This window comes from Myxine glutinosa, chromosome 3 (genome assembly GCF_964187855.1).
Source record: "Myxine glutinosa chromosome 3, kmMyxGlut1.1, whole genome shotgun sequence".
Lineage (NCBI taxonomy): Eukaryota > Metazoa > Chordata > Myxini > Myxiniformes > Myxinidae > Myxine > Myxine glutinosa.
In genome coordinates this window covers 160,723,388-160,748,717 of record NC_136263.1, presented here as the reverse complement: position 1 = coordinate 160,748,717, position 25,330 = coordinate 160,723,388, and the positions used below count along the sequence as shown (strand labels likewise).

The 25,330-nt window shown below is 52.5% G+C and overlaps 1 protein-coding gene across 2 annotated transcripts in view; it reads left to right on the top strand.

The window, feature by feature from the left end:
- The window catches only part of ZER1 (zyg-11 related cell cycle regulator), a 79,918-nt gene that overhangs the window by 47,873 nt on the left and 6,715 nt on the right, over nt 1–25,330 (top strand). Inside the window, exons 7-16 of one of the 2 annotated variants that reach the window (XM_068102856.2) lie at nt 492–606; nt 722–868; nt 1,006–1,179; nt 2,000–2,215; nt 3,401–3,442; nt 3,724–3,843; nt 4,122–4,237; nt 4,431–4,619; nt 13,764–13,861; nt 21,706–21,808. In XM_068102856.2, coding sequence (XP_067958957.1) covers nt 492–606; nt 722–868; nt 1,006–1,179; nt 2,000–2,215; nt 3,401–3,442; nt 3,724–3,843; nt 4,122–4,237; nt 4,431–4,619; nt 13,764–13,861; nt 21,706–21,808 — 1,320 coding nt within the window. Of the gene's footprint in view, nt 1–491; nt 607–721; nt 869–1,005; nt 1,180–1,999; nt 2,216–3,400; nt 3,473–3,723; nt 3,844–4,121; nt 4,238–4,430; nt 4,620–13,763; nt 13,862–21,705; nt 21,809–25,330 lie in introns of both variants that reach the window. The other variant, XM_068102855.2, reaches the window with a different exon arrangement.

Genomic DNA, 25,330 nt, shown 5'->3' with positions numbered 1-25,330 from the left:
TTGGTCACCTGGTATGGGTGCCACCTTGGAAAAAACGAAAAACTTTTGCACCTCTATATCTCCGAAAGCGCTGCGTAGAAAAATTGAGACATGGAACATTGTAAAGAATTCTCCATGTGCAATAACATATGTTAATGATGATGTCATAGGTGCCTCCATTATGACGTCATAATTCGACAAGTACAAAACTTCATCCGATGAAGATGAAATTTATTGAGCATCTTCGAGGGAGAAATTGGTGGAGGAAAAAAAAAATGTTGAGGTCATCGGTCACATGGTTTGGCCGCCGTATTTGTTTTAATACAAAGGCCTTAAAAAAAAAACACTGAAAACGCGTCCTGGCGAGGGTCTGCTATCTCTGATTGCTCTTTCTTGTTTTTCTGTACTTTGCTCTTTCTTTCCAGTTCCATATTGTGATTTTTTAAATCTACTTTATGTATTTGTGATCCTGATGGCTATTAATAACCACTAAATTATTATTTATTTCCCAGCATAGAGCCAGCGATGAGCAGTTTACTTCCTCTGCGCGTTCTTAAGAGGCCACTGCACTTTCTTGGCCTGTTCCACTCCAATGGATGTGAATTTCCACACCTCCCTGCACATGTGGTAGTGTATTGTTCATATTGCATTTTATACATCAATATTGCACTCGTCCATCTTGTTGGCCGGAAACTGACCTCTTCCTTGACTCTTACTTTTTCTTCTTCATACTTATTTCCAGGTGACAGGGGATGAGTGCGAAGTGCATATTCTGAATGCTCTGGACGCATACTCAAGCCTGTGGCCAAGTGTCACTGTTGCTGCGCTCAAGTGTTTATTCAACCTAGTTTGCCATGGAACCTGTAACCATCCCCACAGAGCCCTCATGGTATATAAAGCACCAACTACAACAGCAACCTTATCTATCACCTTTTCATCTTGCAATACCATATTTCCCTCAACCTGTGATGTCACAACTACCATTTATACTTAAATACAACATTAAACCCTTCTCTTCCACCTTAGCTGGTGATAACTGTCCTGCACCGGAACCATACCGATCCAGCAGTGCAAACTCTTGGCTCAGGTGTGCTGTACTACCTCACATGCTTGGAGTACCGTGCTGCTCAGGGGCCTATGGCACGCCGTGCTGCCCTAGCCACTTTACTCTCTGGCCTGAAGTATGCATCTGACATCATGGTAAGAAAAGGGGGCAGAACATTGAGATATTTGGGGATAAGACTACCGTGTGAAAGTGAAGAAAACTCAGTCTTCAATTAATACCTTTTGATGGTGTTATTACCTACTGATTACCTCCGCTATATAAGGTGGACGGAGGATATGTTTTCACCCCTATTTGTTTGTTTGTCTGTCTGTGACCAGGATAGCTCAAAATATAGGGATGGATTCAGACAAAACTTAGTGGACAGTTTGGGTTTGTTACAAGATCTCTGAAACTGCTGATGGTATTGTGACCAAACTTGGTACGAATGATATTTGGTATGTGGCAATTCAAGTTTGTTCATGGCAATAAAAATCAGGATCTAAGGGGTCTACTGGGGGGTCAAAGTGGATCCAGGTTTGACCCTCCCCCCAAAATAGGTATTTGCTTTCTTTTCTGAAACTACACACACTATTTTGATGAAACTTGACCACAACCTTCATCACCTGTGATGCATCAATGAGATTGTTCACGGCATTTAAAAAATCTGGGTTTAACGGATTGTGGGGGTGGGGGGGGATTATTCTACCAGGTGAGTGCCCAGTAGTATTGCCCCCATTTTTTTTTTTTAATGCTGGACGTGAAGCAAGGAAGCAGCACGTACTAGTGGTTGGTACGACTTTGCCTGGATTTGAATTGCTGATGTCCCAAACTCAGAGCGAATCCTCTAACCACGAGGCTCCTGAGTTTGGTTAAACAGATAATGTGACATGTCAAAATGATTTTTCTTTTAATGACAGCCATTCTCTCATCATGTTAACCTCTCTCTTTTTTATTATTATTTTTTCAACTTTCCAGCTCCAAAAGAACTGGTGTCTCACTCTCTGCAACTTCTCTATTTCGGATGAGCTGTGTCCGTGGTACGCACGTACGAGTACAGTGCTCCTTGAGGTACTTCGTACTGAAGGTTGTGATGCGGCCACACATCGCATAGCTGTGCACTTGTGCAATGCGCTAGTGTGCCAGTTGGACAGTGCACGCAAGTGCGAAGTCGGCCGCATGGGCTTTGTGCAGGTAAGGGATGGGAAGCATTGAGATCTGAATCTATCATCATGGAAGTCCTTTGAATAACAGAAGTCTTTATGGCAAATACTTTTTTTGGAAAGCAAATTTAAATAGAGTGTAAATCGTAATCTACTATAGAAGAGAGATGTCTGTCTGTCTGTCTGTGTCGCCATTTTTCTCAGAGATGGCTGAACGGATCTTCGTCAATCTTTCAGAGGTTCATCAGTGAGTGCTTGGGAGTTTTTTAGGCAAAAAAAAAAAAAATTATAAAAAAAAAAAAAAGATCGTTTTTTTGGAGTTAAAAAAAAAAACTTGATAGTGCTTCCCCGCTTCCCCCCCCCCCCCTTCCTCCTCTCCCCCCTCCACTCCCCTCCCCTCCCCTTCCTCCCCCTACCCCTTCACTCCCCTTTCCCCCCCTCCCTCTCCCTTCCCACCCTCTTCCCCTTTCACCCCCCCGCCCCCTACGCCCCATTCCCCCCTTCCCCTCCCCTTCCCCCTACCTTCCCACCCCCTCCCCCCCTGCCCCCGTCCTCCCCATCCCTTCCCCACCCGGCAACGCCGGGTACTTCTGCTAGTTTAATTATACAAGCAAGACCGTGGACCCCAACTACACTTTTTGTTGCGTTGTTTGTAGCTCAAATTTTTTTAAATTACAGAATTCTTAGAATGGGGAAGGTTGCCACAGCAGAAAAATATGTACCGTTGGAGCATATTGATGTCATTCGCCAGGAGCCAATCACAGTACACCAAGCATCACACAGCCAATCAATGCCGTCACTGTTTGACTTATTTCCAAGTCAACGTTTGCATTGTCTGAGCATTTATCGATGTGAATAATGAAAATGCTTTTGTCCAAATCAAAAAAAAAAAAAAAAAAAACCACCTGGCTGGGGCCTTGGCGAGTAAATATGGTGCCATTTTGAACTTTGTGTGACGAGTGGTTTTGGAGGAGATGCAAAAATGACACAGCCACTGGATGTTATTATATACATATGACATGAAGTCGTGCTGTGCAGGATGAGGCCTGGCTTGGTCAAAAGATTAAAAGTACGAAAGTTATTCTGTGAGATTTTGGTACATGTAACATTAAATTAGGACATCTGAGTTCAGCAAAGAAAGTAAGGGATTAAAGAATTGAAACAAAACTGACCTGAAGTAAATCACATTTTGTATCTCGTGCGTGTTTCGAATCAGGTGATGCTGGCACTGATCAATGGCCGACTTGAAAAAAACACGGTGAGGGTGCATTGTGATGATGCAAGCAGGGTATGTGGAATTGTACAGTGAGTGGAACATGGAGAGACTTCCAATTTGAATTTGCTCTGGTAGACGTATGTGATGGGTTGCTCTTACCTCTTGATGTTAAATGTTGCGCCTTTCTTGTGCCGCACCAGGATTAGTTTTTAGGAGCATTCACATCTTTGGGTTATGAAATGTATCGAAAGTATATTTGACTTGCTTTTTGTTGGATAGTTTTTATGCGAAGTTTGATGTTTGGTTACGGGTTGTGGTGCCAGTGTGACCATGTCATGGAATTGTCATGGAGTGCCCTGTGGAACATCACAGACGAGACGCCGTCTAACTGCGAGCTGTTCCTTCATCTCAGAGGGATGGATTACTTCTTGACTTGTCTTTCGGTGAGTTTGGCCGGAATGTGAATCGTCTGTCGTGCCAAGATGGGGGTCCATTTAATGTAAAAAGATGAAGAAAACCCATCGATTTATTTTTTCCTCCATCGTTTAATGACGTGAATAATGAAATTATTGTGAGTACATCACAGTTTTCCTTGAACTTGTGTCCAGACGTTTTTCACTCAATTTCTTCGTTCTAGAATCTAGACGAGGTGTTGGAATTGCGAGAGTCGACCCGATTATCAAATCTGAATACATCATCATTGCTTTGTCATTTTCGTCAGGTGTTTCCCAACAAGCCTGTGCTGCATACAAACTTGCTTGGACTTTTGGGTAATGTGGCGGAAGTTCATGAACTTCGACCTCATCTCCTCACAACACAGTACATCTCAATTTTTAGGTTTGCTTTTTTTGCTTGTTTCATTGGTTTTTGGTGACTTGTATATCGAATAACCTAGCGACATTTTGTCCTACTAACTCATTCGTTTCTAACCTCCACCCCCAAGATTATTTGATGAGACCAATTTTCTGTTTATCAAGCTGGATAGTCAGGAAGCTTTGCCTTCTGCTTAAACTCCCCTCTCATTCCTCAGCAAACTCCTTGAAAGTACGACTGATGGGATCGAGGTATCGTACAATGCCTGTGGAGTGCTTTCGCACATAATGGCGGATGGACCTGAGGCATGGCTAATCGAAGAGCCTTCTCGTCAAGCAGTGGAGGACAGGATGTGGTCAGCCATCACCTCGTGGGATGTGCATGCATCCCGAAACATCAACTACCGGTGAGATTTGCATGCAAGCATTTCCATGTTCGTGGAAGATTATGTGACCATTGTAGTAGAATTGTGTGGTGCCACCTTGTGCTGAATCAAAATCCTACCTTGGGTGAATTAAAATATCCATATGGTTGAGATGAAAACTTTTAGTGCACTATTGTTCAAGCTATACTGTGGAAATAGCTTTTAGTTCCAGCACGCTCTGAAACTACCAATCAAACACGTGCACCAAGTCATGTGCTCGAATGGAGGAGGATGGGGAGGGGTTAATGAAGAGAGTTGCTTATTATCCCAAACAAACGATGCTTTTTGTTTTTTGTTTGCAAGGTGGAACAAGACAAGACAAGTATCCTGAAAGGATCACAAATTCCTTTGTTCTATCCCAAAAACCAAAAACAAGATTTGAAGAATTTTCTTTGAAGTTTCCAATGCTTACAAGACAAATGTATTACATTGTTATTCCCATGCACCTGGACAGCCTGGATCATTATCGTACTCATCCATGAGCACATTTCATTAACTTTGATCCTCGATACAAATTATTGAGGGTTCCTTCATATTTTCCATCGCTTCACAATTCTAACAGCACTTCCTGGGGTCACACTTTCAGCACTTAACTTTATTTTTGCGCTTTTAGTAATAATTGTCCTCACCATCAAGGCAGGTCACCCGACCCCGCGGCCTATGTCGACGAGACGCTCCCTCCGCTCGTGCCGTTTCATAACATCGAATTTGATGTCCAAACTAATAGCTTTACGAGCCGTTTTGGCGGAGTATTTGCTAGTCGGTTTCCACTCGTGATGAAGGATTTTTGAAATGTTTGGCGAAAAACCGAGTGAGACCGATTGGAACATCCTCGACCCGATGCTGCCCTGGGCACACGGAGCAAAACATGCGCCTATTTGGTTGTGTGTGCAGCATGGGAAAGCAGCGTATATGTTGTGGTGCGGCTTGGCAAAGTTACACCGAGTGAAAATTGAAGCATAAATAGAAAAGTGTTCAGTACTTTGTTAATGGCATTAAGTTGAAAAACCATACACAGAATGAGCGTAAATAGAGGATTACTTGTTGTTTCATTGAACTAACTCATTTCAGATTGGTGGGAAGCAAAGATTCGAAGACCCAAGTGCATCTTTGGTGGTTTTCACCACCTTGCACCATCAGTCGTAACTCGTATTATTGAAAAGCGCTAGTTTACCCCGTTGATATTGGCCAAATGTTAATCTCTGATTTCTTCCTACTTCCATCAACGTTTCAATTCTACCAATTCCAAAAATAAATAATTTAGATCATTTTCACATGACTTCAGTCACAGTTTCTGACCTGTCATGATGGCCGAGAGCTACGCACACTCACCTCTAGGCTGTCTACCCTGGGTTAGAATTCCAAGCCCACCTATAAACTGTCATTCCGGTGTTTCGCAGGCAGGGTGATTCATCAATGTGTGTGTCGTCCCGCGGATGGACGTTAAACGGTCGTCCCATACAGCAGCATTCGTTGGTGGACGTTGAAGATCCCATCGTGTCCTTCTTGAAGAGTAGTCGAGCTATCGCCGGTGCAATGAACAAATTCCAGTTCGTGCCATAACCAGCAGAGGGCATTGCATCAGCAGCACAGCTACACCCTCATCCAATTATGCTGCCCCACAGCCTTGTGCTGCCGCATCCTCAGCCAATGATGCTGGCCCACAGCCTTGTGCTCCCGCACCCTCAGCCAATGATGCTGCCCCACAGCCTTGTGCTCCCGCACCCTCAGCCAATGATGCTGCCCCACAGCCTTGTGCTCCCGCACCCTCAGCCAATGATGCTGCCCCACAGCCTTGTACTGCCGCACCCTCAGCCAATGATGCTGCCCCACAGCCTTGTGCTGCTGCACCCTCAGCCAATGATGCTACCCCACAGCCTTGTGCTCCCGCACCCTCAGCCAATGATGCTGCCCCACAGCCTTGTGCTCCCGCACCCTCAGCCAATGATGCTGCCCCACAGCCTTGTGCTCCCGCACCCTCAGCCAATGATGCTGCCCCACAGCCTTGTGCTGCCGCACCCTCAGCCAATGATGCTGGCCCACAGCCTTGTGCTCCCGCACCCTCAGCCAATGATGCTGCCCCACAGCCTTGTGCTCCCGCACCCTCAGCCAATGATGCTGCCCCACAGCCTTATGCTGCGCACCCTCAGCCAATGATGCTGCCCCATAGACTTGTGCTGCCGCACCCTCAGCCAATGATGCTGCCCCACAGCCTTATGCTGCGCACCCTCAGCCAATGATGCTGCCCCACAGACTTGTGCTGCCGCACCCTCAGCCAATGATGCTGCCCCACAGACTTGTGCTGCATACGAATGAAGTGACAGTTTCTCACTTTCTGGCAAGAAGTTTTAAAATGCTATCCGAAAGTTCCATTGGGCATCGAATATATATTAATTATTTGACTCTCTCTTCAGACTGTTCATGACCGTCATTGGAGATGGACTTGTCTTACTTAGGAGAGATTCACAAAAATCTTGGATGTTTGAATTGAGGAAACGCATGCAAGATGCATATTAATGGCATAAAATTAAAGCTCAAGTTCATGAACATGTGGTTGTTTAAATTATTTTTCTAAATATGTACATTGTACAACCTTGTCATGAAGGTTTAGTTTAACATCTGAACACGATGTTCAGTTGCAAGGTATTGCCAAGAGGTAGAGCATGCAACTTGACCCCAGGTGAGGTCAAATGGCAGATCTAACCGACCCATTAACTGTTTCCCAGTTTGAGGCATTAATTGTGAAGAATCGCTGTTGAGCTCACCAAAATATCCAAATAATTGTGAATCTCTCAAGGCAATGTTTCACCATCATTCATGAACAATTGGACATGTCTAAGGTCTCAGCAAAATGTGTCTCCCAAAATCCCAGCAGTCACGATCAACAGCAATGGCTGGCAGCATGTCACGAGGTCCTCCTCAAACTCAAACAAACTGCGATCTGGTAATTGGTGACACAATGCAGCTTCACCATTGGCCTCATTGTCTCACCGTTTCACTCCGAAAGGATTGTCAAACTAACTCTCCTGCCTATTTCCATAGTCAGACACTGGAATAGGTTCAGTCTCTTGAACTTCTAGGTCTTTACTATCTGCCATGACTGTTCCTGGGCCAACCACATCGCAAAGCATAGCCTCAAAAGCCAGCCACAGACTGAGCATCCTCCGTCGATCCAAGTCTTTCCTTAAAGTCAGAGCTCCTCGGTCTACAAGGCTCCTGGGTCCCTGGGTCCTCGGTCTACAAGGCTCCTGTCCATAGCTCAATGGCATGATGCTCTCCCCTATGGGCTGACACTTCAGGGTCTCTCCTGGATTCTGTGGTATTTAATACCCTCAGCATTATTTAAATCTCCTGTGATGAGGCCGAAGCTCAAGGTCTGTTGTTCTCGCATTGCAGGCAAGTCGGTGGTCTCTGTTTTTTTTGTTTTGGTTTTTTTTCGCCTCTTCTCCGATATTTCTCCCTCTGCTGCTCTGTTCTCTAACCCTTCCCAGAAACTCTAGGATGCATATGTTCTTCCAGTAACTCCCTGCTAGTTAAACTTCCAAAGTCCAGGCTGAATGGACACTTCAACTCCTTTGTTCCTCGGTTCTCCTGTCGATGGAACTGCCTTTCGGAGACCATTCTTTCCCACTCTTCCCTACAGAGCTTCAAGCAGGCAGTTCACCGTAACCTCATGTTATCCCCATCCTAACCCATTATCTTCCCCCCCGCCCCCCTCCTCCTCCTGCACCATTAACCTTTCCTAAACCAACTCCCTTAACACGAGGAAGGCTGGAAAGTTTTCCTACCTGGAACCATTCCAGCAGTCATTTTGACTGTTCCGAAACCGCTCCATGGAAAAAATTTGAACATGGCTCATTGTAAAGAACTCTACATGGGAAATAGGTGTTGTTAACAATGACGTCATTGATACAGAAGGAGCAGCGCTCCTGCTTGAGACGGACGAAGTGACGGACAAGACACAAACTCGTCCGAGAAGATGTTTATTGTATAATCATCTCGGGAACTCTGAAAACCCGTTTATCGGGTTCGCATATATATACATATATCCAAACCAAAAAGCATACATCAGAACCAAAGCCCCGCCTCTCAGGCGAGGCACGCTTTGGTGGTCATGTGACCGACAGGTGCAAAGGATTATAACCTCGGCGCCGCGGTTTGGCCGCCGGTTACGTCACCGGCTTGGGCCAGGAGATTCTGTTGCTGGTCTCGAGCTTTGGGGGACCCATGGGTCTCTACACACGCCCCCCCAGAATCGACTTGGTCCAGGAAGGTCAACCTGAGGGGGGTCCGGATGACCCGACCGAAACGACCCCTGGCTGGTCGCGGGGGGGGGGGGGGGGGTCTGGTGTGGTGGCGGGTGCCCGTACGGGGGGTGCAGTGGACAGGGGGCGGCCACGCCGCGGTGGGAGAGCCAGCCGTCGCGGCTGGCCGACGTCCATGTGGGCCGGCTTGAGGCGGTCCACCGAAATCCGGTCCGCCCGGCCGCCGATGCTGACGACGAAGGACTTGTTGTCCCGTCGTAGGACCCGGAAGGGTCCGTCGTATGGTGGCCGGAGCGGCCCCCGGTGTGCGTCGTGGCACACAAAGACGTACTCCGCCATGCGGAGTGCTGGGGGGACGTAGGATTGGGGGTCGCCGTGGCGGGACGTGGGCACCGGGGCAAAACGTTGGGCGGCCTCCTGGAAGTCCATGCGCTGGCGCGCGGCGGACCAGGGGCTGGTGGCGTCGGGCACGAACTCGCCCGGGACGCGGAGGGCCTGGCCGTACACCAGCTCGGCGGTGGACGCCTGGAGGTCCTCCTTTGGAGCCGTGCGGAGGCCCAAAAGGACCCACGGGAGCCGGTCGGCCCAGCCGTCGTCCTGGAGGCCGGCCATGAGTGCGGCCTTCATGGAGCGGTGGAACCGCTCGCACAACCCGTTGGCCTGGGGGTGGTAGGCCGTGGTACGGTGCAGGGTAACGCCCAACGTGCGGGCGACCGCGCCCCACAGTTCGGACGTGAACTGTGGGCCGCGGTCCGACGAGATGTGCGCCGAAACGCGCGACCCAGGTGGCGATGAATGCCTGGGCCACGTCGGCGGTGGTGGTGGAGGCGAGGGGCACGGCCTCCGGCCACCTGGTGGTCCTGTCCACCATGGTAAGCAGGTGGGTGAACCCCTGCGATGGGGGCAGGGGACCCACCAGGTCCACATGGACGTGGTCGAAACGTCGCTCGGGCACGGTGAAAGGAGCCAGCGGAGCCTGGGTGTGACGGTGGACCTTGGCCGGCTGGCAGGGTGTGCAGGCGTTGGCCCAGTCGCGGACGTCCCGTCGCAACCCGTGCCAGACGAAACGTGCCGACACCAGCCTCTGGGACGCCTTCCGGCCCGGGTGTGAGAGGCCGTGGAGCGAAGCAAAAATGCGACGCCGCCAGGTGACCGGCACCATGGGGCGAGGTCGGCCTTGGGAGACGTCACAAAGCAGGACCGTGTCCGCGAAGGGGACGTCAGCCAAGCGGAGGCCCGTGTCCGCCACCCGGAGCACCTGCACCGTGCCGTCGGTGGCCTGGTCTGTCGCCATCAGGGCGAAATTGACGCCGAGGTGGACGTCGTTGGCGCCGGCTCGAGAAAGGCAGTCGGCCACGGCGTTGTCCTTTCCGGCGACGTGCCGGATGTCCGTGGTGTATTCCGACACGGCGGAGAGGTGGCGCTGCTGGCGGGCTGACCACGGCTCAGTGACCTTGGCCATGGCGAAAATCAATGGCTTGTGGTCGACAAAGGCTGTGAACGGGCGGCCCTCCAGGAGGTGGCGAAAATGGCAGACGGCCAGGTACAGCCCGAGGAGCTCTCGGTCGAAAGTGCTGTACTTCAACTCGTTGGGCAGGAGTTGCCGGCTGAAGAACGCGAGCGCCTGCCAGGCCCCGTTTACCCATTGCTCATGAACCGCGCCCACGGCGTAGTCGGAGGCGTCCGTGGTGAGGGCGATGGGAGCATGGGGTACCGGGTGGGCCAGCAGCGTGGCGTTGGCGAGGGCCCGTTTTGCGCCGGTGAAAGCAGCGTCCATGTCCGTGGACCAGACGACGTCGCGCTTCGCCGGCTGGCCGCGGAGGGCGGTGTACAAGGGCCGCATGAGTTGCGCAGCTCGGGGCACGAAGCGGTGGTAAAAGTTCACCATCCCGAGGAACTCCTGCAGCGCCTTGACGGAGCGGGGGCGTGGGAAAGCGGCGATGGCCTCGACTTTGGCCGGTAGCGGTACGGCGCCGTTCCGGGTGATGTGGTGGCCCACAAAGTCGATCGTCGCCGCACCAAAGTGACATTTGGCCGGGTTGACGATCAAGCCGTGCTCGCTGAGGCGGCCGAACAGTGTCCGGAGGTGGAGGAGGTGCTCGGCTCTGGACGTGCTGGCGACGAGGATGTCGTCCAGGTAGGTAAAGAGAAACGGCAAGTCGCGCAGCACGCCGTCCATCAGGCGCTGGAACGCCTGTGCCGCGTTTTTGAGGCTGAAGGGCATCCGGAGGAATTTGAAGAGGCCGAAAGGTGTAATAACGGCCGTCTTCGGGATGTCGGCCGGGCGGACGGGCACCTGGTGGTACCCCCGAATCAGGTCTACTTTTGAAAAAATGGTCCGCCCCACCAACCGGGCTGAAAATCCTGGCGGGACGGGGTACCTGTCGGGGGTAGTGGCGTCGTTGAGGCGGCGGTAGTCGCCGCATGGCCGCCATCCGCCCCCCGGCTTCGGGACGATGTGCAGCGGCGAGGCCCAGGCGCTGTCGGAGCGCCGCACGATGCCGAGGCGCTCCAGCGCGGCGAACTCGGCCTTGGCGACGGCGAGTTTGGCTGGGTCGAGACGGCGAGCTCGGGCGTACACCGGCGGGCCCGTCGTGGGAATGTGATGCTCGATGCCGTGACGCACCGCGACGGCCGAAAACATCGGTCACGTGAGGGCCGGGAACTCCGCGAGGAGACGCGCGAAGTCGTCTGCCAACGGGAGGACGCAGGAAAGCTCGGTGGGCGTGGAACGGCTCAAGGCGCACGCCAGCGAGCTGAAAGTTTCGGCGTTGACGAGACGCCGACGTTTAACGTCGACCAGCAGCCCATGGGCGCAAAGGAAATCGGCCCGAGCAAAGCCATGGGGACGTCCGCCGTCACAAACTCCCAGCGAAAGAGCTGGCTGCCGAAGCGGAGGGCGACGGTGCGTGGGCCGAAGGTGCGGATGGCGGAGCCGTTGGCCGCGATTAAGGAGGGGCCGCAAATGGCGGCCCGCCTGTCCTCCGCCGAAGCGGGAATGACGCTCAGCTGAGCGCCGGTGTCGCAGAGAAAACGCCGCCCCGACGCTTGGTCCGCGATGAATAGCAGGTTTCCGGAACGGCCGGCGCTCATGGCTGGTAGTGAGCGCCGGCCCGACCGTTTCCCGACTTGCCGAACGTGCACGGGTGTCGACATAATCGGGCCTGCCGCCCGAACCTGGCGTGGAAATAACACCAGGCCGGGTCCTGCGGGGGCTCCGGTCGACGCGTCGGGACCGGGCGACGCGGCGTCGCCGCTGCCAGTCGCGCCGGCCCGGCAGCCTCCGGGAAGGAAGCTGCGTCGCGGGCGTCGGGCGGGTGGGCGGGAAACTGCGCCGCGGGTGCCGACTGGGCGGCGGGCGGGCTCCCGGCAGCCACCCCGACGAGCTGGCTCGCCGCTCCGACGAGCTGGCTTGCCGAATCGATGTTGTCGGCCTCCCTGGCGAGGTCGCGGGGGTTTGTGATGGTCGTGCTTGCCAGGGTGACCCGGACCTGGGCCGGGAGCTGGCGGAGAAAAAGCTCTTGGAAAAGGAAATCCGAGGGATGCTCGCCGAGCAATGCGAGCATGTAGTCCATACGTTCGGACGGGCGCGTATCGCCGAGCTCAGGAAGGTCGAGCAGGCGTCGTGCGCGTTCAGCCGGGGAGAGGGCGAAAGCGCCCAGAAGAAGTGCCTTGATGGTGTCGTACTTGCCGTCAGCGGGCGGGCTCTGGTGGAGGCTCAGGCAGCGGGCGGCGGTCACGGAGCCGAGCGCGGCGACCACGTAATGGTATTTCGTGGTGTCCTCCGTAATGCCACGCAGGGCGAACTGGGAGTCCGCCTGAGCGAACCAGACGGCGGCATGTGCTTCCCAGAAAGTGGGCAGTTTGAGGGACACTGCCGTGTCCATCGCGTGTCGTAAACTCGGGGTCACCAGTGAAGGAGCAGCGCTCCTGCTTGAGACGGACGAAGTGACGGACAAGACACAAACTCGTCCCAGAAGATGTTTATTGTATAATCATCTCGGGAACTCTGAAAACCCGTTTATCGGGTTCGCATATATATATCCAAACCAAAAAGCATACATCAGAACCAAAGCCCCGCCTCTCAGGCGAGGCACGCTTTGGTGGTGATGTGACCGACAGGTGCAAAGGATTATAACCTCGGCGCCGCGGTTTGGCCGCCGGTTACGTCACCGGCTTGGGCCAGGAGATTCTGTTGCTGGTCTCGAGCTTTGGGGGACCCATGGGTCGCTACAATACCTTAATTATGACGTTATAATTCAACAGGGACAACATCTGATCAGTTTGAAATTTATTGAACGTGATCTACACAACAATTATATCAGAGAATATAAATTTATGATGTCATCCTACACATGGTCTGGCAGCCATGTTGGATCAAAGTTAAAATGCCTTCAAAAACAGAAGAGTTGGCTCGCACCAAGTGAAGCATTCTATGAATACCATCTAGTTGATTAACATAATCTTGTGTTTTTGGGCTTCCGACCTCAATTTTATTTCTCGACCGCACCATGCCATCTTTAGAATCTTCCATATTATAACTACTACTGCAACATCAACTTTTACTGCAACGTTTCAGATCGAGTAGATTTTACCGAATGTTGTGTTGATTTTTGTTTCCCAATACTTTTTATGTGGTATCTGTCTCCAGACTTTTGACTTCGTTTACCAAAGTGCTTTAGGTATCCCAGAAAACCTGGAGTCCCAGAATAATGAGCTAAGTGTGTATATGGGACCACTAAAAAGGCAAATCCAAAAAGGCATTGTGACAGAGTTGGCCTGTAATAGAAATGTAACTGGAACTCGTATTGATTTATTTCACCCCCTCTTCCTCAATATGCTGAATGTGTGTGTTTTGCAGTTCTTTTGAGCCCATCCTTCGCCTGGTCCCTCACATGGTTGCCCCCATTGCCCAGCACTGGGCAACATGGGCTCTGCTTAACCTCACCATTGTTGACCGTACGTCACGAGGGGAGCCACAGCTCCATAGCTATGGGCATTGGGATAACTAAGTGGGAGTTACTTACCTTCTTCCACATCCAATGTTGCATTTAAACATTTATATCTCCGTCATTGTCTGTCTTTCAAATAATTTGCATGTTTTGTGTTTAAACTTGTAGCGATTAAGCTTTTTGCAATACATACTCACAGGAGGAAGGAATTACTTCACATTGAGTGAAGTGTCTGGAAGTCTGGATGTCATAGAGTATGAGCAATGCATAGTTAAACCAGGTATACATACATGCTGTTTGCTGCGGGTATGGACACCACTCCAGTTCAAATGTATTACACGGAGGCATTCACATATTTTGCATCTATCTTGTGCTCTGTCTCCAAGAGGTGGGGGGAGGGTGGGGACGGAAGCTGGCTAATGCAGTTTCTTGGTCTCCAACCAGTTTCATCAGAGGGGACTATAGGTTTGCTCTCCGTCTGTCCGTCCGTCCATTTGTCCATACCATATGTGGTTTTCCAGACTTTTCCCCCTTAACCCTTTAACACATTGACCTGAAACGTGGTACATGGCATTATTATGATGATAAGTTTCAGAAACTGCAACTTGTTCTGTAGATTTGCATACCTAAAAAACAATTTGTCTTATGGCTCACAATTGCTGAGTGCTTGGAACAATAACATTCATTTGGGACCAGTTTGGGGACATGTATGACAAGGCAATTCTCCCTCTAGTTTTGTTTGGATTAGCAAATACCTCCTAGGTACACTTGATCTATATATTAAAGTAGCGGCAGTTTTGTGTCCGTCTGTCATGCTGCGTCATTATGTCTATGATGTCATTACAACGTACGACGGCTGACTCCACCAACCGCCATGTTAATCAATATGCCATTCAGGCCGAACACGTCGTCAAAGCGGTCAAACCTGTTATATATCACAATCGCCATGCGCTACCTTTATGTTTTTCATTCAGTGTGAAACACAAACAAAGCGATTGTTGAAATTATCATCAAATATTGAAAGCATAGGTGTTACGGGTCTTCCAACGACACAGTATGTATAGGCCTTAGGCTTCGTGCCTTCATGCCTCACCTTCAGGCCACTTCGGAAAAATTATGCCCAGGTTTCTTATACAGTAGTATTGTTTTCATAATAATAATAATAATGTTAACAACAATAATAATAATAATAGTAAATATAACCATAACACTTTAATCCCAATGTCGTGAATGCAAAGTTACCGGATTGAAGTGGTGTATGTTTCATGAATCGATGATAAACGGTGTATGGTACTGATAACTGTGGGAGTAAGGAATTAGCCCAGGTTTCTTAATACAGTAGTATCGTTTTGGTAATAATAATAATAATAATAATTTTAATAATAGAGTAAATCTAATCGTAACACTAATCCCTTTGTGGTGACTGCAAAGATACTGGAGGTTAAAATATATCATATATCACAATCGCTATGCTCTACCTTTTCATTTTTCATTCAGTGTGAAACACAAACAAAGCGATTGTTAAAATCATATTGAAAGCATATGCGTCATGGGCCTCCCAACGACACAGTACGTACAGGCGAATAATACTGTAATAACTAAAGTTCATTATTAAAGGGGTGTATTTCAGAACCCACGATGTTATCTCCCATGGCCAAGAAGGACTTTTATCGTTGAAGATAATATATCGTACCGCAATGACGTATTAATACTATACGAATTGCCTAAACACTGCCCAAACAAAGGGAGGGTTCTCCGTGGAACTCTGTTCCACGGGTCCTTGCTAGTTTGCTAATAAAGCCGTGATCCTTCAGAAAGGCATCTTTGGCCCTGAATGTAAATATTGGCTCTGGAAAGACTTTCAGTACAATACCGACAGAGCGTTTGAAACGCTACCAGGTGTGCTCTGCACCTTGCCACGGTGAAGTGAGTGCATCCACAATTAGACTGAACTTGAATTGGGAGAAAAGTGTTCCCATTCTGTGTGTGGTTACAGAGTGACAAACCTCTATTTGACACAGCTGTAGCGGTTACCGCTGGATGCACACAATCGCCTTGCACCGGCCAGAACACGGCCAGACGCGCCTCTCCCGGGCATGCCCGGACTCACTGTTCCCGGGCACGCCCGAACCTCCCGGGCACGCCCGGTCTCGTCTTTCCCGGGCATGCCCGCTCTCGCCTTTCCAGGGCTCGCCCAGAGCGTCCGGGCATGCCCGCTATCGCCTTTCCAGGGCTCGCCCAGAGCGTCCGGGCATGCCCGCTATCGCCTTTCCAGGGCTCGCCCAGAGCGTCCGGGCATGCCCGCTATCGCCTTTCCAGGGCTCGCCCAGAGCGTCCGGGCATGCCCGCTATCGCCTTTACAGTGCTCGCCCAGAGCGCCCGGGCACGCCCAGCCTCGACTTGCCAGGCCGCAGCCAAACACGCCCGGGCAGGTCCAGACTCGCCTTTCCAAGGCTCGCCCTTGATACCCGGGCATGCCCGGTATAGCTTTTGCCGGGCAAACTTCCCGACATAAATGTGTATATATATTGTGCCTGAAAAACGGGCTTGTCAGAATACCTGAGCTGTTTTGTTTCAATAAAGCAACTCGGACGAATTCCGTCTTTGGTCGCGTCAATTCTTTCGACTCGCGTTGGAGCGCAGTTCCTTCATTGGTGACCTACCGACATGGATACGGCAGTGACGCTTAAACTGCCTACCTTCTGGGAGGCTCACGCGGCTGTTTGGTTCGCCCAGGTGGACTCCCAGTTCGCCCTGCGAGGCATCACCGCGGACGACACCCGCTTCCACCATGTTGTGGCGGCGCTCGGTCCCGCCACCGCGGCCCGCGCCTTGAGCCTCCTCCAGCACCCGCCGGCTGCTGACAAATACGACGCGCTGAAGACGCTCCTCCTCGGCGCTTTCGCCCTCTCACCGGCAGCACGCGCACGGCGCCTGCTTGACCTGCCCGAGCTCGGCGACACGCGCCCGTCCGAGCGCATGGACTATATGCTCTCGTTGCTCGGCGAGCACTCTCCGGCATTCCTGTTCCGGGAGCTGTTCCTCCGTCAGCTGCCTAACCCGGTACGCCTCGCCCTGGCTGGCACGTTGATCACGGATTCCCGCGCCCTCGCCAGGGAAGCCGATAAGATCTCCTCGGCGGGCCAGCACATCGGCGCGGTTACCTGGAGCCTGCCGCCGTCCGAGGCGACGCCCGAGCACCCTGCGCGGTTGGAGGCCGAACTGCCGGTGCAACTGGCGGCCGCCACGCCGCACCGCCCGCTTCCGACACGACGGCCGGGGCCTCCACCTGACCGGGCGTGGTGTTATTACCACGCCAGGTTCGGACACAAGGCTCGGACGTGCCGGCCCCCGTGCACTTTCGGCAGGTCGGGAAACGGCCGGGCCGGCGTTCATTCCCAGCCATGAGCGCCGGCCACTCGGGCAACTTGCTGTTTATTCGGGACAAAGCGTCTGGACGGCGTTTCCTGTGCGACACCGGCGCCCAACTGAGCGTCATACCTGCCTCCGAGCAGGACAGGCTGGACGCAGTTTGCGGCCCCTCTTTGGTCGCTGCTAATGGCTCGGCCATACGCACTTTCAGCCCACGCGTCGTCACCCTCTGCTTCGGCAGCCAGCGCTTTCAATGGACTTTTGTTACCGCCAGCGTCCCCGTGGCTTTGCTGGGCGCCGACTTCCTCTGCGCGCACGGGCTGCTGGTCGACGTCAAACGACGTCGCCTTGTCCACGCCGAGACCTTCAGCTCCCTGGCATGCACAATGAGCAGCTCCGCGCCGACCGAACTGGCGTGCGCCCTCCCGGCAACGAAAGAGTTCGCTCGCCTGCTCGTGGAATTCCCGGCCCTCACGCGGCCGACGTTTTCGGCCGTCGCGGTGCGGCACGGGATCGAGCACCACATACCCACTACGGGCCCGCCGGTCTACGCCAGGGCCCGCCGCCTCAACCCAGCCAAGCTCGCCGTGGCAAAGGCCGAATTTGACGCGTTGGAGCACCTCGGCATCGTGCGGCGCTCCGATAGCGCGTGGGCCTCGCCACTGCACATCGTGCCAAAGCCGGGGGGTGGATGGCGCCCGTGTGGCGACTACCGCCGTCTCAATGACGCTACCACCCCCGACAGGTACCCGATCCCGCATATTCAGGACTTTTCCGCCCGTTTGGCGGGACGGGTCATCTTTTCGAAAATTGACCTGATACGGGGCTACCACTAGGTACCTGTCCGGGCGGCCGACGTCCCGAAGACGGCCGTCATCACGCCGTTCGGCCTGTTCGAATTTTTGCGGATGCCGTTTGGCCTCAAGAACGCGGCCCAGGCGTTCCAGCGCTTGATGGACGGCGTGCTGCGCGACCTGCCGTTTCTTTTCGTCTATCTGGACGACATCCTCGTCGCCAGCACGTCCCGCGCCGAGCACCTCCTCCACCTCCGAACACTGTTCGGTCGCCTCAGCGAGCACGGCTTAATTGTCAACCCGGTCAAATGCCACTTCGGCGCGACGACCGTTGACTTTTTGGGCCACCGCATCACCAAGACCGGGGCCGTGCCGCTGCCGACCAAGGTCGAGGCCATCACCACGTTCCCGCGTCCCCGTTCCATCAAGGCCCTCCAAGAGTTCCTCGGCATGGTGAATTTTTATCACCGATTCGTGCCCCGCGCTGCTCAGCTCATGCAGCCCCTTTACGAGGCCCTCCGGGGCAAGCCGGCCAAGCATGACATTGTTTGGTCCGCGGCCATGGACGCGGCCTTCGCCAGTGCCAAACGGGCCCTCGCCGACGCAACGCTGCTGGCTCACCCGGTGCTCAACGCGCCCATCGCCCTCACTACGGACGCCTCCAACTACGCGGTGGGCGCCGTCCATGAGCAATGGGTGGACGGGGTTTGGCAGCCACTCGCTTTTTTCAGCCGGCAACTCCGGCCGAACGAGTTAAACTACAGCACGTTCGACCGCGAGCTGCTCGGGCTATTCCTGGCCGTTCGCCATTTCCGACACCTCCTGGAGGGCCGCCCGTTCACGGCTTTCATCGACCACAAGCCGTTGGTCTACGCAATGGCTAAGGTCACGGAGCCGTGGTCGGCCCGCCAGCAGCGCCACCTCTCCGCCGTGTCGGAGTTCACCACGGACATCCAGCACGTCGCCGGCAAAGACAACGCCGTGGCCGACTGCCTTTCGCGGGCCAGCGCGAACGCGGTCCACCTCGGCGTGGACTTCACGCTCATGGCGGCCGACCAGACCACCGACGCCTCGGTGCAGGCACTCCGCGTGGCGGACACGGGCCTCCGCCTGGCCGACATCCCCTTCGCGGGCACCGTCCTGCTCTGCGACGTCTCCCAGGGCCAGCCTCGCCCCATCGTGCCCGTTTCCTGGCAGCGCCGCATCTTCGCCTCCATCCACGGCCTTTCTCACCCGGGCCGGAAAGCTTCTCAGAAGCTGGTGTCGGCGCGTTTCGTCTGGCACGGCCTTCGACGAAACATCCGCGACTGGGCCAACGCCTGCACGGCCTGCCAGCGAGCCAAGGTCCACCGCCACACCCAGGCCCCGCTGGCACCTTTCGCCGTGCCTGAACGGCGTTTCGACCACGTCCACGTGGACCTGGTGGGTCCCCTGCCCCCCTCGCGGGGGTTCACCCACCTGCTCACCATGGTGGACAGGACCACCAGGTGGCCGGAGGCCGTGCCCCTCACCTCCACCACCACCGCCGACGTGGCGCAGGCGTTCATCGCCACCTGGGTCGCGCGCTTCGGCGCACCAGCGGACATCTCGTCCGACCGCGGCCCACAGTTCACGTCTGAGCTTTGGGGCGCGGTCGCCCGTTCGTTGGGGGTCACGCTGCACCGCACCACGGCCTACCACCCCCAAGCCAATGGGTTGTGCGAGCGGTTTCACCGCTCCATGAAGGCCGCACTCATGGCCGGCCTTCAGGACGACGGTTGGGCCGACCGGCTGCCGTGGGTCCTTTTGGGCCTTCGCACGGCCCCCAAGGAAGACCTCCAGGCGTCCGCCGCCGAGCTCGTCTACGGCCAGCCACTCCGCGTCCCGGGCGAATTCGTGCCTGACGCTACCAGTCCCTGGTCCGCCGCTCGCCAGCGCTCGGACCTCCAGGAGGCCGCCCGACGATTTGCCCCCGTGCCGACGTCCCGCCACGGTGGCCCCCAGTCCTACGTCCCCCCGGCGCTTCGCACAGCGGAGTACGTCTTTGTGCGTCATGACGCGCACCGGGGGCCACTCCGGCCGCCGTACGATGGGCCCTTCCGGGTCCTGCGACGGGGCGACAAGTCTTTCATCGTCGACTTCGGCGGCCGGCCGGACCGGATTTCTGTGGACCGCCTCAAACCGGCGCACATGGACGTCGACCGACCACCACGGTTGGCCCTTCCTCCGCGGCGAGGCCGCCCCCCGTCCACAGTTCCCCCCGCTCGACCACCCACCACCACGTCAGACCCCTCCCCACGACTCTCCAGGGGTCGCTTCGGCCGGGTCATCCGGACCCCCCTTAAATTGACCCTGCCGGTGCAGGTCGATTCTGGAGGGGCGTGTGTAGCGGTTACCGCTGGATGCACACAATCGCCTTGCACCCGCCAGAACACGGCCAGACGCGCCTCTCCCGGGCATGCCCGGACTCACTGTTCCCGGGCACGCCCGAACCTCCCGGGCACGCCCGGTCTCGTCTTTCCCGGGCATGCCCGCTCTCGCCTTTCCAGGGCTCGCCCAGAGCGTCCGGGCATGCCCGCTATCGCCTTTCCAGGGCTCGCCCAGAGCGTCCGGGCATGCCCGCTATCGCCTTTCCAGGGCTCGCCCAGAGCGTCCGGGCATGCCCGCTATCGCCTTTCCAGGGCTCGCCCAGAGCGTCCGGGCATGCCCGCTATCGCCTTTCCAGTGCTCGCCCAGAGCGCCCGGGCACGCCCAGCCTCGACTTGCCAGGCCGCAGCCAAACACACCCGGGCAGGTCCAGACTCGCCTTTCCAAGGCTCGCCCTTGATACCCGGGCATGCCCGGTATAGCTTTTGCCGGGCAAACTTCCCGACATAAATGTGTATATATATTGTTGCCCGAAAAACGGGCTTGTCAGAATACCTGAGCTGTTTTGTTTCAATAAAGCAACTCGGACGAATTCCGTCTTTGGTCGCGTCAATTCTTTCGACTCGCGTTGGAGCGCAGTTCCTTCACAGCCATATTAACCTTGTAATCCAGTTTTGCATATTTATGGGAAAAACGTTTAGTTATGCTGAGCATTTCACAACCTTGTATTCTCTCTTAAATCGAACCCATCCTCTCTTTCAATATCACATTTTCTCGAATTCCTACAACTCCATGATTTTTATGAACATGGTACATGGGCATCAGGTTGGTCCTTATGAGGGGGTACAGACATCTATATAAATGTACAAACACACACTGTTTTATATGGTAGATTTGTGAAGCTTTGTTGGTCTTTTTTTTCTTTTTTTCTTTTTTCTTTTTTTTACAAACTATCATTGTCTATCGCTACATCCTGTAGTTATGCTCATTGCCAGTGAAAATGATCATGCTTCAATCTTCATACAAAAAGGAGCCAATTCCCTATGTGTTATATCGTTAAAAAAAATAATGTGAAGATTTCTGCTTTCCTCTTTCACAAGTGATTTGTCATACAATGTCCCCCTACTGGATAAACAGATATCCTTCTGTTCCATTATGTCCAACATTTGATGCATCGAATGCAGAGGGCACAATCCTAAATACCCTTTCAAATGCGTGGTTGTAGCTTTATCCATAAAGTTTGTGATAAAAGTTATATATCAATCCAAGGTGGCATGATTCATGTCAACAACTGAATTTATTTTTGTCTCTCTTTTCTTGCCCTGATATTCTTTTCCAGCTTCCCGTTACTGTCCTTTGCTTGTGAGAGAAGGGGGGACAGAAATTCTACAAAGCTTGCTGGAGAATCCCGGAACCCACCCTGAAACACGAGACATGGCAGCGTAAGCTCACTCGTCATCCCTCGTTAGGCCTAAAAAAAGCAATGTTGAGTTTACGGTAACCCAACCTACCCCAATAATTCCTGACCTCAATTATCATTATTATTATTATTATTATTATTATTATTATTTTTGTGAGGGCCAATTTCTGGGTGGCCATTTTATCTCAAATGTCGAGCATTCAGAATGGCATTACTCTGTGCCATTGTTGACTGCTGTGGTCTCAATAGAGAAAATCAGCGGCTGTTTATTTCAGTTAAGGGGTCAGAAAGTTTTATCGACATTTTAAAAGCATTGCACAACCACCTGCCAATACATCGATGGTGTCATGTTCAAAGTTGGAAAATGGACCCTGGATAGACATTCCCGACCTGATGACAGAAGTCATGGCTGCCGGGCAGACATTTAGTGTTCCTTTTGTTCACTTAAAGTGCCGATGTGGTCACCGAGATGCACAAGATGTCAGACCCTTGAGGTCTGCATTTGACATAGTGTTCTAAAAAGACCTGGACAATTTTGGGTGTTAATATATTTAGTACCACAAATTATACAATACCCTTTGTTTTATATGATACAGAAACTCAAAGGTTTCTTTATTTTCAAGTCCTGTGGTTTCATGCAAAATAAAATGGCGACTCCATTAGGAGAAAGCGAGCCGAGATCTGACATGTAAGTTCAGCGTAATTTCCATACAAGGTATGGAAGGAATCCGCTATTGCGGACTAGTATCAGAGAGTTGTACAAGTGATGTAACCAGACTGGAAGTTGTCAGAAACAAACGGAAAAGTACTGGTCGACCAAGCACAAGTACAGCAGACGCAGACGAGTGCGTGAATATTTTCAACAAAGTCCCAGAAAATCAATCAGACGCACATCCTGAGAACTGGAACTAACAACCACCACTGTGCACAGGATTTTACATAAAAGACTGAAGCTTTATGCCGATTATGGTGCAGATTCTGCAGGAACCCAAACCAAATGATGGACCCAAATGCAAGGCGTTTGCCTTGGAAATGCTCAGTTACATAGAGGATTACGAAAAATACCTGAAAAAGGTAGTGTTCACAGACAAAGCTTCCTTTCCTGTATCGGGGAAGGTCAGCTGGCACAATGTGAGAATCTGGGGATCTGAAAACCCCCACATGGTCATTGACCACACACATGACAGTCAAAAGATCAATGTGTGGGGTGGCCTTCTCCATCACCGCTAGGTAGGTCCGTTTTTCTTTGTGGAGGACACAGTGACCTCGACAATTTACATGAACATTTTGGAAGGATTCACTTTCCCATAGATGGAAGACCTGTAACCCGATATAATTTTTCAAAAGGACGGCTCTCCCCTTCATTAGGCCTTAGTCATTCGAGCCGTCCTGAATGAAAAATTTCCAGGTCGCTGGATTGGCCGAGATGGACCAACCATCTGGCCCCCACTATCACCAGACGTAACCCTCCTTGATTTTTTTTTTCTTTCTGCGGGGGTTTGTCAAATATGTTGTCGACAACACCAAGGTAGCAAACCTGCAGGATCTTCGTTCTTGAATTCATACGCACTGGTGGACACAAACATGCTCGGTGTTTGGACGGCATGACGTGAGAGAGCGAGAAAGTTCGGGATCGTAAAAAGGAGAGTTGGACAAAAGAATCGGGTGCTCCGTGGTTTTTGCTTGAGGAGGAAGGTTGGCGATCTTTGGTTTGCGCCTGTTGGAAGGACTGTTGTGCTGTTGGAAGGAAGGACTGGAGGGCTGGCCTTTTTGGGACACTGGTGAAAAGAGGTAGGCTCTCATGCTGGCTCTCAGGGAAGGCGGTCGCTTTTTGTCCCTGGCCTGGCGGTTCTTGGCTCGTGTGCGATCGTGGAAGGAAGGAAGGAGGAGAAGGAGTCTGTGGCTCTGACTCGGTCTCTTTGCACAAACAAGAAGGGCGCCATTTTCCTTTGTTCGTGCTGGTTCACGCTGTTGAAACCAAAGAAACCGGCTTCACGCTGTTGAAACCAAAGCTTTCAGAATAATTGGAATCTCCCGCGATGAAGATAACTCTGAGGGCCTTTCACTCACTCACTGCAGGCAGGTAGGTGGACTTTCTGTCTTCTACCGACTCCTCTCCAGCCTTGCTCCCCCAGCTCTCTCGATGCTTTGTCCCCCAAATATTCCTGCAGGTCGCACAAGATCTGCCAGCAACCCTCTTATGGTTAAACTGCCAAAATCTAGACTCTCTGCTCACCTTCACTCTTTCATTCCTCTTTTCTCCCACCTCTGGAACAAACTCCCTCACTCCCTTCAATCCCACTCCTCCCTCCAGGTCTTTAAAACAGTTCACCACCATCTCTTATCTTCCCCCATCCAAAACCTTGATCCTTTCTACCCCTGCTAATTCACCCCAGATCCACTTTTTTTGAAATTCCAACTTCTTTCCTGGAAGTCTTTGCAGTGTCCATATGTTTTATACCTCTCCCACCCTCCCCCCCTTCCCATGCCTCCTCCCCCCAGGCCCTCTCCCTCCCACAGATCTCTCGATGTCCCTGCTCTCAAATGTTGTGTTTGTGTCCTTCCCCCTCTCTCCCCATCTTGTCTACCGCTCCCCTTATTATATGTTTTATGTGTCGGTTTGACTTTTTGTGTGATTAATGTTAGCTCTTTCACGAGCCTCGATCTTGTATACAAAAAAAAAACAAAAAAAAAAACGATTTTGCCCATGGCCTCGAGCAGGGTGCTAGCCATTGTTGTTTTTTTTTTTTTTGTTTTTTTTTTTTTGTATACAAGATCGAGGCTCGTGAAAGAGCGAACATTAATCACACAGAAAGACAAACCGACACATAAAACATATAACATCGGGAGCGGTAGACAAGATGGGGAGAGAGGGGGAAGGACACAAACACAACATTTGAGAGCAGGGACCGAGAGACATGGAGACATCGAGAGATCTGAGAGAGGGCGAGGGCTTTGGGGGGGGGGGGGCATGGGAAGGGGGCGGTGGGAGAGGTATAAAACATATGGACACTGCCAGGACTTCCAGGAAAGAAGTTGGAATTTCAAACAAGGTGGATCTGGGGTGAATTAGCGGGGGTAGAAAAGATCAAGGTTTTGGATGGGGGAAGATAAGAGATGGTGGTGAACAGCTGTTTTAAAGACCTGGAGGGAGGAGTGGGATTGAAGGGAGTGAGGGAGTTTGTTCCAGAGGCGGGAGAAAAGAGGAATGAAAGAGTGAAGGTGAGCAGAGAGCCGAGATTTCGGCAGTTTAACCATCAGAGGGTTGCTGGCAGATCTTGTGCGACCTGTAGGAATATTTGGGGGACAGAGCACAGAGAGAGCTGGGGGTGCAAGGCCGGAGAGGAGTCGGTAGAAGACAGAAAGACCACCTACCTGCCTGCGGTGAGTGAGTGAAAGGCCCTCAGAGATAGCTTCATCGCGGGAGATTCCAATAATTCTGAAAGCTTTGGTTTCAACAGCGTGAAGCCGAGCTAGGTGTGAGGCAGGAGCACCGGCCCATAGGGGAGAACAGTATTCCATTGAGCTGCGGATGAAAGCCTTG